Source organism: Larus michahellis, chromosome 2, assembly GCF_964199755.1.
Source record: "Larus michahellis chromosome 2, bLarMic1.1, whole genome shotgun sequence".
Classification (NCBI taxonomy): Eukaryota; Metazoa; Chordata; class Aves; order Charadriiformes; family Laridae; genus Larus; species Larus michahellis.
This window is the reverse complement of record NC_133897.1, coordinates 45,870,216-45,885,668: the sequence shown is the minus strand read 5'-3', so window position 1 is coordinate 45,885,668 and position 15,453 is coordinate 45,870,216. Positions and strand designations below refer to the sequence as shown.

The window sequence follows — 15,453 nt, the reverse complement described above, 5'->3', positions numbered from 1 at the left end:
ATTATTTTCTGTGCTTGCGTCATCTCTATGTCAGCCTGTCTATATTTATGAAGTATTAGGTTCAAGATGCATTTCTACTTTGCTTGCTTGCTTCGCAGTGAAGGAAGGATGTCCTAAAGAGAGCTAGGTATTACTTGGTTCACTTGATGACTCTGCTGTTATGTGCTGTATCCAATTAATCTTGTGGGATAGATGGATTGCTTGCATTGACACCCTTTTATCCTTGCACTTGACCCTAGCTGGAGAGATTTTCTGAACGTCCAATGTATTTAGCATATTCAATTAAAAAAATCCCAAACAACAAACCACAAAACGTATATAAATTACCCATACACAAAAAAATGAGATGTTTTAATTGTTGATAGTCCTAATTTGAAGAATTTTATTTTCTGTGGAGACCTGAATTACCAAACGCAAATAGGAAATTTGATAAGAAATTAATTTCTGAGCACTTTGTAGACATTCTTTCCTTCCTGTTGCAAGCTTTTTCTACCAAATGTTCTATGCTTTGACCTATCAATGATGAACAATGTATCCAGGATTACATAGAAGCTTTGACCCCACTCTCACACTCTAAACAACCCAGATGCAGCAGTTACTTATATATCCAGATAGATGTGCCTGGATTATTTTTCTTGGTATACATAATTTAAGGTAAGTAGACAATCTGCCTATTACCACATTTTTCCTTCATCCAGTTGTGTGACGGAGAAAGTAACTCTCTTGCCAATTGGATCTGTATGTAGATGACAGTAGCATGTTGTTGTGTATAAATGCGCTTGCTTTTTAATTGTAAGATCCTTCTCATTTGATTGTCATCCTTTGTTACTTGCTTTGATATTTTAAGGTATCTTAACTTCATTTTTGGTTCATCATTGTTATATCTAAGCTGTAATGATTGAATACTAGGAAAAGTGTGACAGTGGGTGTGTGTGTTTTGGGGTTTGGGGGTGGGTGGATTCCCCCTTGAGGTGGTAGACTTTTTGCATATTAATACTATGGCAAAAATTTTCCCAGCAATTAAAGCAAAAGCTACTGACAAAGGCAGTAGAGGAGACAGCTCCTCCTCTGAAATATTCAGAGTAAGTGAAGAAAATCATCTGACTTGAGCCACCTATTTTGCTACCTTTAAGAGAACGTTTTCAGGATGAAATTGAGATGTATGGGCTGTACTAAGTTTTGCTTTCTAAATTCTCCATTTAAGCTCTGCTTTGGTTCTGAACTTGTTAAGTCTCTTTTTAAAAAAAATCAAACTTTGAGCACTGGGGAGCCTTAAGTCTCTTTGGAAGTCACTGGAACTTTGGTATCCAGGTGTACGGATTACAATGGGTGTACGGGATCTCAGTGTGTTTGAGGTTTTGTCTTTAATCTACTCTTTCTTTGCAATGACCAGTCACAGGGCTACCAGGAGCAAGGCATAAATAACACTACAGTAAGATGGAGGCCGGGGCTCAAGCAATGACCTGAGTTCACTCTACCACAGCTTTTCAAACCCTCTTTTCGCCTTCCTCTGCTACATTGTGTAATGGTGTTGTGGTAAATGTTGAGAAGAGTTTTTTCTATTTTGTTTTATTTGAACTGTTCTTGAAGAGTAGAAAAGCTTGTATAAAGAGATATAGGAGCTTATTGGATATTTAAAAAAGAAAGTGTTACTACCTTACAGTGAAGCTTGAAGTTGCTAATCTGTAGATGACAATGCATTTGGAAATTAGAGGAGAAATGCATGGATGATGATTATGATTTCAGTCTTTAGACTGGGTTTGAAGTAAATGTGTCTTGAGTATTTTGTTGGTTTCAAGATTTAGGTTGAAGTAAAATGAATTTTTTCTATTTCATTTCTATTGTTTTAATTTCATTTTTCTATATGGGAATTACTCCTCCTTTCACAGCTGTATTGGGTTTGTGTGGCACAATTTTGGTAGCGAGGGGGCTACAGGGGTGGCTTCTTTGAGAAGTTGATAGAAGCTTCCCCCATGTTCGATAGAGCCAATGCCAGCCAGCTCCAAGATGGACCTGCTGCTGGCCAAGGCTGAGCCCGTCAGCAGCCATGGTAGCGCCTCTGGGATACCAAGTTTAAGAAGGGGAAACAACTGCTGTCCATCAGCAGCTGGAAGAGAGGAGTGAGAATGTGTGAGAGAAACAATTATGCAGACACCAAGGTCAGTGAAGAAGGAGGAGGAGGTGGTCCAGGTGCTGGAGCAGAGATTCCCCTGCAGCCCATGGTGAAGACTATGGTGAGGCAGGCTGTCTCCCTGCAGCCCATGGAGGTCAACGGTGGAGCAGGTGGATGCACCCAAAGGAGTCTGTGACCCCCAGGAGAGACGAGCCCACGCTGGAGCAGGTTTGGTGGCAGGACTTGTGACCCTGTGGGGGACCTGCGCTGGAACAGTCTGTTCCTGAAGGACTGCACCCCATGGGAAGGACCCACATTGGAGCAGTTCATGAAGAACTGCAGCTTGTGAGAAGGACCCATGTTGGAGAAGTTCATGGAGGACCGCCTTCCATGGGACGGGACCCCATGCTCGGGCAGGGGACGAATGTGAGGAGGCAGGAGCGTCAGAGACAACGTGTGATGAGCTGACCACAAGCCCCATTCCCTGTCCACCTGCGCCGCTCAGGGGGAGGAGGGTAGAGAATAGATAAATCGGGAATGAAGTTGGGCCTGGGAAAGAGGAAGTTGGGTGGAAGGTGTTTTTAAGATTTGGTTTTATTTCTCATTATCCTACTCCGATTTGGTTGACAATAAATTAAACTAATTTCCCCAAGTCAAGTCTGTTTTACCCATGATGGTAATTGCTGAATGATCTCTCCCTGTCCGTATTTCAACCTACCTTCTTATATTTTTCTCTCCCCTGTCCATCTGAGGAGTGGGAGTGATAGAGCGACTTTGGCGGGCACTTGGCATCCAGCCAGGGTCAACCCACCACAAGAATATGATAATATGCTAGTCTGTGTATAAAATAGTTTCAATTAGTACAGTTTACTGGACAAGCTACGTTGGAGATAGAAATCACTGCTAATGAGGCATGGGTGCGGTAAGCTTGCGTGTTTTTCTATCAGGTGCATGCCACAGCTGGCAGTAAATGCAATGAAATATTTTGAAGGCGTATATGCTGGAAGAAGAGAAGACAAGTGATGCATGCAAGTTATTGCAGCTTTGTAGATTCTGATAAGGTGGCAAGCCCTGCAAGAAGCTAACAGCTCATTACATATTACTACTTTGGGGGTATTTTTACTATATCTGCTTTATGAAGAGAATTCTAACTTTGGTATTAAGACTAGTGAAAATCTTATGGGGCCAATTTTGTCACCTTAGTGTAAATGTGTTAAAGCTCTCTGACCTTACAGAGTTATATTTAATCTTACACCTACAGAAAACCTGTTTGCAAGCTCTCAAGTTACACAATTGAAAGTGTAAATGATGCTTGCAAACCTATACCATTAACGAAGGGAATCTGAAAATCAAAATGAGGCCTTTGACTTTCATGTGCACTAGTAGAACTAATTGTAATTAGGTGACTCTACAGAAAATATGGCAATCCTTGCGTAGTCTGAAAATGCTAATTCTGCTTAATGTTGCTTCTGAACAAGTCCTGCAAGTAATTTATTCCGTCTTTCTCTCAATGCAGAAAAGTTTTGTACAGTGTTATTTTTTTAGTATCTTTTGCATTTTTTTTGAATGTAAAAAGATTTCAGGACTACTTCCCTTGGAATATCATAAAACATCTGGATAAAAAGACATAGTTTAAAGTTCCTAAGACTTATCCTCTTGCTCCTGACTGCAGTCCTTTTTGTACTACATAAAAACTTTTTCATGCCTTAATGAAAACTCTTAGAATATTTTGGTGCAATTATGTGAAGAATTGCCTTATGAGTCCTATACAAATCCTCAGTGTGTCCCTGTCAGCACACACATGGTCTCTGCTTATTACTATGGTGGAGAAAAGGTTGAGTTACGCAATACCTTCTTTGCCTCAATCTTTACTGGTGACATCAGCCTTCAGGAATCCCAGGCCTCTGACGTCAGAGGGAAAGATTGGAGGAAGACTTACCCTTGGTGGAGGAGGAATAGTTTAAGCAGCACTTAAGCTGCACATTCATATATCCATGGGGCACGATGGGATGCATCTATGAGCATGGAGGGAGTTAGCCAGTGTCATTGCAAGGCCACTATCTATTGTCTTTAAAGGATCATGGTGTTTAGGAGAGGTTCATGGAGACGGGAAGAAAGCAAATCTCACCCCTGTTTTCAAGAAGGGCAAGAAGGAACATCTGGGGATGTTCTGGTAACGTCTGGGGAGCTGCAATTTGGCTGGCCTGTGATGGAGCAGCTAATGCTGGAAAGCATTTCCAAATACATGAAGGACAAGGTGATGATCAGGAGTAGTCAGCATGCATTTACATAGAGAAAATCATGCTTAACTGACGTGATAGCCCTCTACAATGAAGCGACTAGCTTGGTGCATTTGGGGGAGGTGTGGATGTTGTTTGCTTTGACCGTGGTAAGGTTTTTGACTGTATCTTCAGTAACATCCTCATAGACAAGCTGATAGATTATGGATTAGATAAGTGAGCAGTGAGGTGGATTAAAAACTGTCTGAATGACCAGGCCCAGTGGGTTGTGATCACTGGTACAAGGTCCACTTGGAGGCCAGTCACTAGTGGTGTACCCCAGGGGTCAATACTGGGGCCAATACTGTTCAACATCTTCATTAATGACCTGGACGACGGGGTAGAGTGCACCCTCTGGCAAGTTTGTAGGGGGACTGGGAGGAGTGGCTGATGAGCCAGAGGGTTGTGCTACCATTGAGAGGGACCTTGGCAGGCTGGACAGAGAGGAATCTCATCAAGTTCAACAGAGGGAAATGGAAAGTCCTGCATCCAGGGATATCTGAGGGTAAGCCCCTGCACCAGTACAGGCTGGAGGCCAACTGGCTGGAAAGCAACACTTGCAGAGAAGACCTTGGGGTCTTGGTGGACAGCAAATTGACCATGAGCCAGCAATGCATTCTTGTGGCAAAGGTGGCCAACAGCATCCTGGACTGCTTTAGGAAGAGTGTTGCCAGCAGGTGGAGGGAGGTGATCCTTTCCCTCTACTTGGCAGAGGTGAGGCCACATCTGTGGTGCTGTATGCAGTTCTGGGCTCCCCAGTACAAGACAGGCATGGACTTACTGGAGTGAGTCCAGCACAGGTGCACAAAAATGATGAAATTTGAAATTTCTGGAGCATCCTTCACATGAGGAGAAGCTGAGAGAGCTGGGACTGTTTGGCCCGGAGAAGAGACAGTTCAGGGGAGCCTACCAATGTGTATAAATACCTGATGGGAAGGAGTGAAGGACAGGGAGATGGACTCTTCTCAGTAGTACCCAGTGACAGGACAAGAGGCAATGGGCACATGAAAGTCAATCTGAACATCAGAAAATGCTTTTTCACCGTGAGGATGATCAAACGCTGGTGTGGGTTGCCCAGAGAGGTTGTGGAGTCTCCATCCTTGGAGATATTCAAAACCTAGCTGGACACGGTCCTTGACAACTGGTTCTAGGTGTCCGTGCCTGAGCAGGATATGAGACAAGATGATCTCAAGAGGTCCATTCCAACCTAAATGATGCTGTGATTCTGTATATTCCTTTCTCTCCCCCCTACCCCAAACAAGTAAACAGGGTGAGATCCATGTCATGCTTGACAGTACTGTTGCATGATATGTTTTGTGAAGTATGTTGGAAAGTCAAGCTGTGGGCCTTATAGCTGAACTAATTATCTAAAATAAATTTCCAGCACAGCAGTTAATTTGAAAAATTAACTTGTGGAAGATGTTTTGGAAGAGCAGAGGCAGGTTTGCCCTTTTACAGAAATGTGGCTTTTAACTCTTGTGATTCTATCCCACTCTTGTGATTCTGTCCCACGCTTTTTGAAATGGCTTTTTCCTGAAGACATTTTTTTTAAATGCGGAATGTTTCCTTCAGAAACAATTTCTTTCCCTTACAGGTTTCATCTGTTCAAAAAGAATTGGCATGTTTTCTGATGAAGACTGCTGACTAGAACATCCATTTCATTTCCCAGCAGATGACCTCTCTAAATTAATCGACTCAGTTATAATGAAGTGACCTGTTTAAAATGGATCTCTGCTGGCGTGTGTTTTTATGTCTTCAGCCTTTAAACTTTGAAGTGAATCCCTTCACGGGGTTTCTAGAAATGCCCTGTTGTTTTCCATTCAGATTTTTCTGAAAAATCCTGGTGCTTCAGCCCAGTGTTGGAAACTCATTTTGATTGAAATAATTTTAAAAATAAGCCCCTTTTTGGTGCTTATTTGTAACTGGTTCAGTATTTGATTCTCGGGGTCAGCACTGAAGCTTAGCTGTGCTGTTCATTCCCAGGCTGAACTGTGCACAGCTCAATAGCTTTTACAACATGCTCTGACCACACAGGAATGGAACAAATCACTGCTTGCCTATATATATTATATTTTAAGGGGGGGAGGGGGAGATGTATGTCTGTGTCTGATAATTCAGAAAAGCTGCCATTAAAGGATAATCACTTGCCATAATCTTTTGCATTCTACTGAATGCTTACACGTGGGTTACTACTAAACTGCATTTTGGTGGAAATAAAAAGAATTAAAAACCTGATTGGACTTTTATGACGCTTTAAAGATACAGTAGCTTTGTGTTTTGTGGCTGTGTGTCCACACACCCTGAGTTGTGCTTACATGGTTGTTTTTTTTAAAGAAAATACGCATTAGTTAAAAAAGAAATTCCATTTTCTGTGCTCTTAAGAAGGAGTTCAGTAATTACCTAGAACAGCTAATGACAACAGAGGGAAATACAGAAAGGATATTGCTTTTACTGATGCCAGCTGCTGTTCAGTTCCTGTGACATAAATTGTAAACTGCTACTTAAGTTCTTATTTTCTTGGAAAGTGAGAAAAGATGCAGACAGCTGATGTCATTCTTCATGCACTAAAGGCCACTAGTATGTTGATAACTCTAATAGTAGAGTTGTGGGATTTTTGGTGCCGTTGCACATGTTCTTAAAATAGGGGAGAGTTAAGATAATAGAAATTCTAGTCCTTATTGCAGAATGGTTGTTAAACACGCTTGATCCTAATGTTATGTTGTACTTACCCTCCCTGATTAGCAGGAAGTCCTTCAATTAAAACAGTGCAAACCCTACTTTCCTGGGCACCTAAATTGTTTATAGGGTTGCTTGCCCTCACCGTGAACGTTTTGTAGAGTAGCAATGAGAGGCAGTTGCTATTTTGTTAGTAACACTTTGAAAAGCATGGAAAGCCTAATACCTATTCTAGCAGGAAAGAAAGAAGGGTTTCTGTCGGTGGCTGAACATGCAGTTTTCAGGAGAACAAGCAGATTCTTAATTTATGATTTAGACTGCGAACTTGTCGATGTGCAATTTGTTTATTTTCTGATGCTGTTAACAACTAAAGGTTACACACCTGTTATTTGTTCACTTGAAAGCATGTTACCTGCTAGCATGTTCTCTCTCTCTCACACTCGTGCACATTCACACACGCCTGTGCCCCTTCCCTCGTGCCCTCCCCACCCCCCCCGCCCCGACCCGGAGAGCAGCCCACCAGGATGTCCTTTGGGAAAGAGCAGCCCCATTTCCCAGTTGGAGCTGTGTGCAGCTAAGCTCACTGATCTCAATGCCATGTGACTGGAAACGCAAGGAGCAGATTGACATCCGGCACGCGCTCTCCAACTTGTCAGATAGCCAAAAAAAAAAAAAAGAAGAAAAAAAAAAAAGGCAGTGGGAGTGAGGAGGGGAGGTTCCCTTGCTTTTTTTTCTAGCGCTGTTAATTCCTGCTGGAGCTTGTTTGCCGCGAGCTCAGTTCATGGCAGTAACAGAAGCAGCAGTGCTTATTCGGTAGCTCAGTGCTCTCAATGAGGTCAAGCTGGATCAAAGGGAAACCTCCTGTGGAAGCATCTACTGTAAGTTCTGATACTGCTTTTTCCACGCTCTCTCCAATGAATCGTAGCCTGTACAACGGAGCCAGGCTTCGGTGCTTTATGTCTCCCCGACTGATAATTTTGTGTGAGGTTGTCAGGTTTTGTGTTAATTGAACTTGTCAGTAAGGCGTCAGTTGGATAATAATGCTGTGCATTTTGGGAGGAAAGGGCTTATTGTTCTATCTTTTTATTTTCTGAGGGAGTAGGAAGAAGAAAGTGTGGTTCTGTCCTTTTGAAAATCTCCAAGCTGTTGAGGTTACAGTTTACCAGATTCTGTTTTATGTAATCTACATATTCTACTTTCTAAATAAAGTAATAGTAAAGTGTCTTTCAAGTGTCCTTGGATTTCACCAAATAGCTATGCTTTTGGGAATAGCTACCTAAACATTTATTTAGTATTTAAAAAAAAAAAAAAAAAAAAAAGAGACAGAGAAAAGACTTTATTCAAATCTTGGAAACATGTGTAGTAACTAAATTTTGGGGACGCTCTCCTTACACAAGCTGTTGTTCACCTGAGAGGTGAACCTAATTCTGAATATCAGCTGGTTTTAATGAAGCTTTTCGGTTGCAAAGACTTTCACAGTGAGATGAAAAATTTCTCATTTTATGTAACGAACTAGCTGTTTCTGCAGAAATGCTATTTAGCGTGAAGGAATGCTAACTTTTGCAGGTAGTGTCTCATTTACAGCCTTGAATCCTTGGGGAATAATGAAATGCTGGGCTGAAAATTTTTCAGCTCCATAACCCAACTATTTTTTAAGTACAAAAAGCTTACCCGAATACATATCTGGAAGGCTTGTTGAGTGGTTTTGATGAATTCAACAAAGTAACTACCACCTGTTTGGGTTATTGTTAGTAATATATTGTAAACCCTGAAGAGAAATAAAATGTCACAAATCATTATCCCTTTCTGCTTTAAAGCTCCTCTTGAAGGAAGATGGCATGACACCTTTCTCTTGATCTTCAGCTTGTATGTCTGGAAACTGGGCAGCGTTGGGATTGTTGTGCTGCGAAGCACCTTAGTGTTGCAAATGTCATAAAGACTCATGGAATTGCCTTAACCCCCAAATTCTAATGTCCTTTTTTTTTTTTTCCAAAGGTGTGTACTTTAATTATAGTTATCTTTTTATCTCCTTCAGTTAATAGTCTTGTCTTTCTTTGGTATGTAACTTGCAAGTTGGATAGAGGAAAGGAAAAAAAAATACCCCTACCAGTGTGAAATCAGGTCATGCAACATCTAGATATGAAGTGTGAATATTTACTGGAGAGATTTATGAAACAAATTCTTGAAGACTCATTTTCAGCTGTGTACTTCTACTTAATAAATAAAGACCCATTACTTCAATATGCTATGATTTTTTTCTGGCATCACTGGAATATAAATATGAGAAGATAATGTGTAAATTAGCATCTGATACTTACCACACTTGTTTTGAGGATAGGATCAAAATGCTCTGTGAACCCGTCACTGGATTTTTCTATTTTGAACTTGTATCTTTGCTTGGTTTTAACAGAGCCTGTCTTTGGTTCCATTGAGACAGCTCCATTTTTAAACATATACAGTGGAAAAAAACATACTGTATCTTTTTGCCCAGATGGTAATGTTTCTTTTCATTTCAGCATTCAGCTTCTGAGTTGATCCTAGTTGAAGAAGAAATGACAGATACTGAAGATAACGAAGAGGAGGATTTAGGAGTCATGGATGATCAACGTAGTGTAATTCTCCATCTCATCTCTCAACTCAAACTTGGCATGGACCTTACCAGGGTATGGACACTGTATCTTTTTTATAGTTCATTATTTTTTCTTCTTCTCATCCTTCTGTGTGTGTGTGTGTTCACACATGTGATTCTCCCGAGCATGTTTTGCCCCTGCAGGCAGGGAAGTTTGCTATAAAGGTGTAGTTCCAGAGAGCTATGGGGTACTATCTCCTGCTAGGTAGGCTTTCACTTGAAGTGACCACATCACATATTTTGGGTATGGGAGAATGGGGTGGGGGGAAGGGAAAGAAAAAAGAAGAAAAAGCCCTGAAACTCTTGCTTATTTTTTTGTAAGTCTTTCCGAGCAACCATATGTTGTCTATGTATCCCACATGTATGTTAAGTCAGGCTGCACTGAGTTTTTGAGGAACAATAGTTGCAGTTGTTTCAATGAAGGAGATAAGTGCTCAAGTTACTGCTTTGTGGATTGGGTTCCATTTAATTACTTGGCAGCTTCCAAAAAAACACAAAAAGAACAAAAAGAATTTACGCTCTTCACTGTGTCACTGTTCTTGTCTGTGCTAAGCAGCTCACCAGTTTAACCTTCTGTGCATCCTTCTGGTCCTGGAACCAGTATTGTTATGAGCTTATCTGTACTGACATGATCAGAGAAGTTACGGCATCTGAGAAGTTTCTTATAAGTCCTTAGAGTTTTGGAAATGAGGTAGATGTTCTGGAAGCAGGGAATGCCTCTTTTTGAATAGTCCTACATTCCAGTGAAACCTTCTCCTGGGGCTTAATGAATAATCAAGTGTATTTTTGTAAAGATACGGAATAGCCTCTCCTTCCACAAAGGTTCTCTACCTAAAAAAACCCCACACATAAAACCCCTATAAGCCGCTTCCCACAAATAAGAAGAGCTCATTCTGACAACCCTCCACAAATAAAAAAATGTTTGTAATGACCAGGGAATTTCCCTTGTGCATGAAGAAGCTTTGTAGGAGATTCTTCTCACGGGCATTTTGGTACTCTGAAGAGTTCATCTGCTTTCCTTTTGATCTTAACATATTAGTCAAAATCTATTTTAGTATCACTTTCTTACAAAATAAGGCTTTCTCAATATAGTCTTTTCTGCTTCCTCTGGAACAATTGACAGTATTTAAAAATACTTACATTTTTAAGACTGAGCAATCCCATGATTTGTTGCTAAGTATAGCTATTGAATAGCTGCACAGGAATTAATGTTTTGTTCTACGTTGAACAAAAGTTTCATCAGTTCATTTGTGAATAATTTATACCTGTCACTTCTTAGTATGTCTGGGGTTATGTACAGTTCATTTTTGGTTTTGTTTTTCTTAACGCTCCTCAATTTTTCATAGCTCTTACTCTTTTCTGTGTTGGTTTCCTGAGGCTGTCTGAGTCCATAGTGTTTAAATTAGACAAAGATTCCTTATGTGTTGTTCTTGTGTCTCAAAACATTCTGGTTTTGGTAACGAACAAGATTTTTCTTCCCTAATTTCCAGTGTCATCTTTTTGTCACAGCAGAGGAAGCAAAACCCCAAAGACACACAATTAATGTAAATAAGACAAATTCTTCTAAATCCTCCTTCTCTCTAAATAAGAGAAGTGTAGACACTTATAAGAAAAGTAGGAAGGTAAATATATATGATAACCTGTTTCTTACATAGTGTTCTTAGAGCACAGTTTTTGAGGATGGTGATGAATATTATCAGATCTATAGTATGGCAAAATACTAGGGTACAGAATGTGTGTATATAAAATCTACAGTCTGAAAAGAGGCATATGGCAGATCAGATCTATCTCTGGTCTGTGTGATGCACGAATACACATATGATGAGTATTAATGAGACGTGCCACATGTGCACATCACTATTCTGACCATTTTGAGGATTAAAAAAAAATAAATTGCAAGACAGCTGGCTGCTTTTTTTATAAACTTTGCTTACTGACATGAGGCCCTTTGGGCCACAGATGATAAAGCTTGGTTTGTTGGCTGCACCTCTTCTCATTTTTTGTTATTCCTCTGAAAGTCAGGTTTCAGATAGCCTTGATGCTAGTCAGCTTCTGCTGGAAGTGGCTGTGGCACAGTAGTTGCTAATACCAGGGGATGTTTTTTGTATGTTTTTTCTCCGAGGGTTGTTTCTTTGGTTCATTTTGTGAGCTGTGGACTGTAACATGCTCCACACATGAACAAAGAGCTCTTCTGAGCCCTTGGTGGCTTTGAGTTCTGGATGCATAATCATTACCTTCATGTACCATATCAGAGGAAGCAGCATCTTTTCCTTTTCCTTTGGGGTGATTGCTTGTAGTTAGTCTTGGCCTTGCCTGCGCTGACATCAGTTTCCCACAGTGATGATAGGCGCATTTAATGTCGCAGAGATGCTTCACTTATGTGCCATGCTGCCATGCCTTTTAATGAGGAGTTAAACGGTGAAAATCTACTGTGACGGAAAACACCCGCAATGAAGTATTAAATCTGCATGGGGATTTGCTAGAACAGGATAGGCGCTGTGGTGGCCAAATAGACTTCAATAGCTGCTAGAGAGAGTTGGGGGGGGGCAGCAGTTTGCAGCAGCAGAAATTAGTACAAAACGGATGCCTTGGACTGGGCTAGGACTTTAAACCTCGTTTAAAATTGGAATTGCTGGGGAAAAAATAAGTTTCTACATTGTTTGTTCTTTGGACTTTTAAAAAATGAAAAGTAGCGCTAAAAAGAGCTGACAGCCTGATAAATTTGTTGGCAAATGGCATCTAATGGATTGTAATTAATGCTAACAGTTTGTACAGATGGGTGATCGCTCCCCTGCATTCCCTCACGTTCCCTACATAGTTAATATGTGTTAAAAATAAAGGGCTGCCATTCTGTGTAAAAGGGCTGCCAGTAATTCTGCAGAATATCAACCTTTTGTAAATTAACATTGTAGTATGTTCACGATGTCAGAAGTTTTTAATTTGCTTGTCAACATACTTTTACCTTGTAATTTTAAAATATAAGTGGGATGACAATAGCTTGTTTTATTCCCACAGCAACACACATGACAGTGGAAAGCTTTTGTACCTCTAAGAGACGGACATCTCAGCGTGGGGTACCTTGGTCAGATTTCTGAAAAAAGTAGGGAATGGTGCTGACACCCATAGTTTGCCCCACAGTAAATAGTAGAGGGGATAAATATCTCTATTCTTAAGAAGTCATGCTCTTACTTTTCTCAGTTGCATTCAGATCTAATTAAGTATAGGTGAATTCAAACCTAGGAGATTATGGTCAAGCTTTGAGCCAATATCCTCTTTTTAACTTCAATGAAAATGGAAGAATGGTTGTTAAACTGCTTCGTTTTCAACCTGAAGCCTGAGAAAAGAAAAAGAACTGAGATTATTCTAACAATTTAGAATGCAGTCAGGAGATTTTTTTTTGCTTCAGACTTCAACAACCTGGTATTTTTTCTAGAGAAATTCTTGTGTCCCATTTGGTTATCATGCGGGCTTTTTCTCAGAGGAAAAAATACGGCAGTTTTGACTTTTTATGCAATTACCAAAAAAAAATTAATATCGTTGCAGTCCAGTCCAAAACCAGTACAACATAAAGAACATGGATCCTAAGTGTATTTTTCTGGACAGTGCATTCTGTTTGGCTGCAGAAGAGTCAAAAGCCTCCTTCCTTCGGAAGCTAGAGTACTAGCACAAGTGCATGACAGTCCAATGCTGGCAAGAAGAATGCTGTACGCTTCCAAATTTGTTTATTTCTGTTTTGCTTATTTCTGCAAAAATCAAGATAGGGGCAATTAAAAAAAAATTGACTGGTGTGCTTTTTATTTTATTTTTATTTTAGACTATGTTAGTGTGTAGTGGTGTCGCGTATTGAGACTTTGAAGCTATGAGATTATTTAGTAAGAGGCAATGTTTTCTAGGCATATTTTGTAACACTGGAGTTGTGTAAGCTTTAAAACTCAAATATTTTTCATACGTAGTTCTGGCTCCTTTTGTGGAAACAATTCAATTATTCTGCGTTTTGCAGTGGATCCTTTCCTGCTGCCATTAAGAGTGTAGTTTCCATTTTAGTTGGGCTTTTAAAGCAAGATAATTTGAGCTGGAGTTCAAGCGTTATTCAGATTTTAAATTGACTCTTGAAACTGAAAAATTAGAGTCCAGTGATTCATAACATCTCATTTAGTGGCTGTGTTGGTGTAGCTGTATTAAGTACGTAGCTGCAGAGCACACAGCTGGGACTTGCAAGAGTGGATAGGAGCACTATACGATCAAGACAACAGGATGAAACTACAGTCTTAATGTTGTACCATAAAATTTGCATCATCTTAAGGATGGTCTGTAGTTTTCTTTTCCTCCATTCGTGCTAATAAAGTTCACTCTTTTTAGAGAGAGGCACTTGGACGTGACGAGGTGCAGAATGCTGTTTATTCAGATGAGTTTCTCTGCCCTTTTAAATCTGTGCAGTGAAATGGTAGTCACTACTAGTATTTCTGGACAGAAGTGATGGGTTGTGGGGTTTTTTTCCTGTGTGTTTTGCTGTCAGTTTCCCCTTTGATAACCTGATCTTGGAATGTACAATTTACATTAAAATGAGATCCTGTATTGAGGGTCAGTGATGCTGAATTGCATTTTTTTTAAGATTATATCGGATAATTAGTATTTGGTCAGAATGAGAGTGCTGCAAGTAAGATGGGACTGTTTAAAGAGCTAAAAACACCATAAGAAAATCTGCCTTTCCACTTTGCCTTCCAAAGTTTTGGATTTCACTTCTAAAAACAAGTCTTCTCAGACCCTCGCTGTCACACCACCATGGGGACTGTAGGCTGCCTCTAGCACTCTGTAGTTTGCCACGCGTAGTGTAAAATTAAGGTCCTGCATCTTTTGGGGCCTCATTAGGTTGGTAACAGAGACCATGTAGAGTCCTCAAGGCTTCCAGAGTAGATCAGAGGAATATTACAGACAGAACTGTGCTTGATTTATATCTAAACTTGTAAAAATTATTAGTCTATAAAGACTATATGCGTGTAAACAATATACAGAAGGAGAGAGCGAATGAGCATGTATGTTACCAAATGGAGCGGTTATCTTTTTTTGCAGTTGTGGTATGTTGACTTACTGTGTAGCCGTTAAGACTGCGTTTGAGCTGATGTGACTGGAATATTTTTTTTTTTCATGTTTACAAGTTTTCTTTGAAAAGAACTAAATGATTAAAAAAAGTTTGACAGTTTCTATTTCATTACCCGTGGGATCCAGAAGGACTGAGCTGTGCTTTCGTCCCACTTAGAACAGCAAGCTGGGGCGGCAGGGGGGAAAGCAAATGTGTTTATGATTGATGGGTGGCTCCCTGCCTGCTGTAAATAACCTTTGCTTTCGGGAAAGGGAAAAAATAAATGCAGTGAAGAATTAGAGAGGAAAGCAGAACAACTGCTTTAATAGAGGACAGCTGTTGATCTGCACCTGGCATCATTGAGCCACTTTGATTCTAGACAAATTCGTGTGTGCCTTGTTGGTCGCGCAGGAGCGACCTCTGAGCTCCCCTGGGATGGTCCTGCACAAGGTGGGGGAGAAGAAAAGGAGAGAAAGAAATCATTTCAGGTCCTGTAGCCCTCGTCTGTCTTGCAGTGCACTCTGGGATGTTTCACTGAAAACTTCTAACAAAATGTTATTCCTAAGAGGGTGACTTTAGCAACATCTGTGTTGCTAGATGAGCCACTCGAGACTGCATCCGAATCGCTCGGGGCTGGCTCCCTCCAGTGCAGGCTGCCTGATGCTCAGTCCCAGAT

At 40.5% G+C, this 15,453-nt stretch overlaps 1 protein-coding gene across 2 annotated transcripts in view; it reads left to right on the top strand.

The window, feature by feature from the left end:
• OSBPL10 (oxysterol binding protein like 10) overlaps positions 1-15,453 on the top strand; it is a 117,841-nt gene that overhangs the window by 85,590 nt on the left and 16,798 nt on the right. For both annotated transcript variants that reach the window (XM_074575110.1, XM_074575109.1), the window contains exon 7: positions 9,585-9,731. In XM_074575110.1, the coding sequence (XP_074431211.1) occupies positions 9,585-9,731 (147 nt within the window). The remainder of the gene's footprint in view (positions 1-9,584; positions 9,732-15,453) is intronic.